The sequence below is a fragment of the Centruroides vittatus genome, unplaced genomic scaffold (assembly GCF_030686945.1).
Source record: "Centruroides vittatus isolate TY-2023 unplaced genomic scaffold, ASM3068694v2 contig_884, whole genome shotgun sequence".
Classification (NCBI taxonomy): Eukaryota; Metazoa; Arthropoda; class Arachnida; order Scorpiones; family Buthidae; genus Centruroides; species Centruroides vittatus.
In genome coordinates, this window is record NW_027122576.1 from 2,107,852 (window position 1) to 2,110,616 (window position 2,765).

At 29.9% G+C, this 2,765-nt stretch overlaps 1 protein-coding gene across 7 annotated transcripts in view; it reads right to left on the reverse strand.

Annotated features, from left to right (window-relative positions):
• Positions 1 to 2,442, reverse strand: part of Uck (Uridine-cytidine kinase) — a 23,291-nt gene extending 20,849 nt beyond the window's left edge. For 3 of the 7 annotated variants that reach the window (XR_010882078.1, XM_067280500.1, XM_067280501.1), the window contains exon 1: positions 2,264 to 2,441. Coding sequence is in view for 6 of the 7 variants with exons in the window: in XM_067280500.1 (XP_067136601.1) it covers positions 2,264 to 2,374 (111 nt within the window). In the remaining variant the exon portion in view is untranslated. Of the gene's footprint in view, positions 1 to 2,263 lie in introns of all 7 variants that reach the window. The other 4 variants (XM_067280502.1, XM_067280503.1, XM_067280504.1 and 1 more) reach the window with 2 other exon arrangements.
• Positions 2,443 to 2,765: the final 323 nt, after the last annotated feature.

Below are 2,765 nucleotides of genomic sequence, written 5' to 3' on the forward strand. Positions count from 1 at the left end.
TCTCAGTGCCTAGTTACTTTCCACCCATACTTTATTTTAGGTTACTGCATATCCATATGGTTATCTACTTATCGAACACAATTCAATATACTAACTGCACAAATGTATAGAACTCATTTTTCAATAAATGAAACAACTTACCATATACAACATCTGAAATAATTATACATAGACTTGGTTTACCCGATTTTCATAGAATACTCCTCCTCTCTGTTTTCATCCCTCATCCCCAAACTCCTAACCCATTTGATCAATCTGAACAAAGTTTGCACAGTCAGTCTCTAAAATCTGACAAAATATTATGCTACTTTATTATAACTTTTATCTTTATTGCACTTTTATATCAGGTTTGTAATTTATTGTTCTTTTGGTGGTACATTGATGTATGCAGTTGCCAATGAAAAAAAACAATCTTTAAAATATATCCTATCAACCCATAAAAAATAATGGATTTTGTAAAGATCAGTCAACATTTTTCTAAGATTGTTTAGAAATTTTTATTTTATGATTCACATAAGGAAAATAATATCTATTACAATAATCAGAATTAACATCTGGTACTGCATGGTCCACTTGATTACAAAAATTCAAAAACATATTACACGCAACTAAAAAATAATAGACTAATGCTTTCTCAGCTATTAATATACTCTACTAATTCTGCTACTATAGTAATTCTACTAATCTATTAATAGATTAATTCATGAAAGATTTATTTTGGTACGTCATATTACTATAATTTTCTTTTCGTTATTTATAAATGACAAAAATATATTTGTTTTTTTTAAGATTTTTATACATATAGCAGTTTGCATTTACAGTTCTCTGCTTTTTGGAGATCCAGAGAAAAAGTTTACACTTGGAATATTGTCTGAATTTAAAAAAAAAATCAAAAAGTAGAATTATTTTATGTTTAAAAAAAACTGGAGAAATAAACATTTCTTTAACAATATTTTGATGAGAAACTTCACTCCATTCCATAAGTTTTAATTATTTAAAATTTGAATTAGTTTCACATTTATAAATTAAAAGCAATCTCTTTTTAATGAGAAAATTTAAAAAAGCATAAAGTTGATAATTTTATTGTAGAAACAAAAATTTTCAACTTGATGCTTTAAGTTTTCTCTTTAAAAAGGGATTGTTCTATGCCATATTCTAGTTTCGACTATTTTTAAAGACAACGTTAGAAAGGCTTTACCATTATATTTTTATAGTAGCAAAAACAACAAAATCTATCATTGCCACATGGGTACAAATGCAGTTCTGAAAAAGTCCCAATTGCCTCATTCAGAGCTAAATGAGGCAATTGGGACCTTTTCAGAGCTGTAAACCATGCCCATAGGAATAAAAAGGTCAAAATGAACTGATGATCTACATGTAACCCTTCACCAGACATAGCCCCTCTAAAATCAGCTTATAAAACTTGAAGTATACAGCGTGACTCCGATTGCACCCCGGAAGTAGTCCGTGCAATTGCATCTGTGTTTTACGAGCTTTTAGTCATATGTAGTAAAGTGGAAAATAGTTGATTTTTGACATTGTTTTGAGAAAAAGTTCCAGATTTTTCACATTTAAATTTTACCCCATTTTTAAGGATCTTCAAGATTCCAGATAGGCCAATTCCAAGGGCTATATCTCACAATGGATCGCACGTAGACCGTCGGTTCCTCTCGACTTCTTCACACTAAGGGGACAATCTACAACTCCGCCAATTTCCCAACCACCTCGTTTAGAGCCACGCTCGTGCCTCAACCGGAGTACTGCATTTTTAATTTATAAATATCATACTGTACTTTAAACGTAGAAAAGTGTGGAGACAAACAGTATCATTCAATCAATTTTTTTTGGATAATACATAATTTTGGAAGAATATTAAGCCATATTTACATTCAAAAGATGACGAGAAAGCAAAAGAAATAGAGAGAAAAGTAGCTGTTTAGTTTCTGAATTTCTACTATAACCATTCATTTCCTAAAAAGACTGATAGTGTGCCAGCCGCATAGAACTAACGATATTTAAATGAAAATAACATTTGCTGAGCCAAGTCTATTTTGGAACGTTACACATTAAATCCTGATAAGGCAACAATTCTTCGAAACAAAGAGTTGAATGGCTGAATGAGAGAATAATCTATTGATTTTAACGTGCCATTAACTTAAACACGAGAAGACGGACGGCAAAGCGTGTACGGTACATCTTAATAATATAAATCACGGCATATTTACGTGAATTATTACATAAATAAATGGTCGCATTAATATACCTTTCCAGAAGCCGTCCCTCCGGCAACTCCTATAAGAAATGGTGTTTTGTCATCGAAACCGTTCATGTTTTCGTACACTTTCGGCCCATTGCGACTCTTCTCTTCTTCCATCTTGCATAATCGCCGAAAATCTAACTTAACGTGGTCATCAGTCTCGACTCCGCATACTATCCATCGATCGATGCGCCATTATTACAACTAATTCTAATTAAATAAAATCGTACAAAAAATATTAAATTTTATTAGTTATTATTTAATTCTTATCTACTTAACATAATAATATTAATAAAATTTCGGAGAAAATATTTAATTGAATATATACTTAATTTTTTTTTGAGAATTTAACGTTTTGAAAGCGACATCTAACGTTATTCGGTGTATTTAAACTCGAGCTGTTATTATAGCAAATTTTATTTATAGTAAATAAAATCGTAAATAAATAATAATAAATTTTAATTGTTTTATTATAAATTTAAATTTTTGAATAAATTTTTAATAGAAA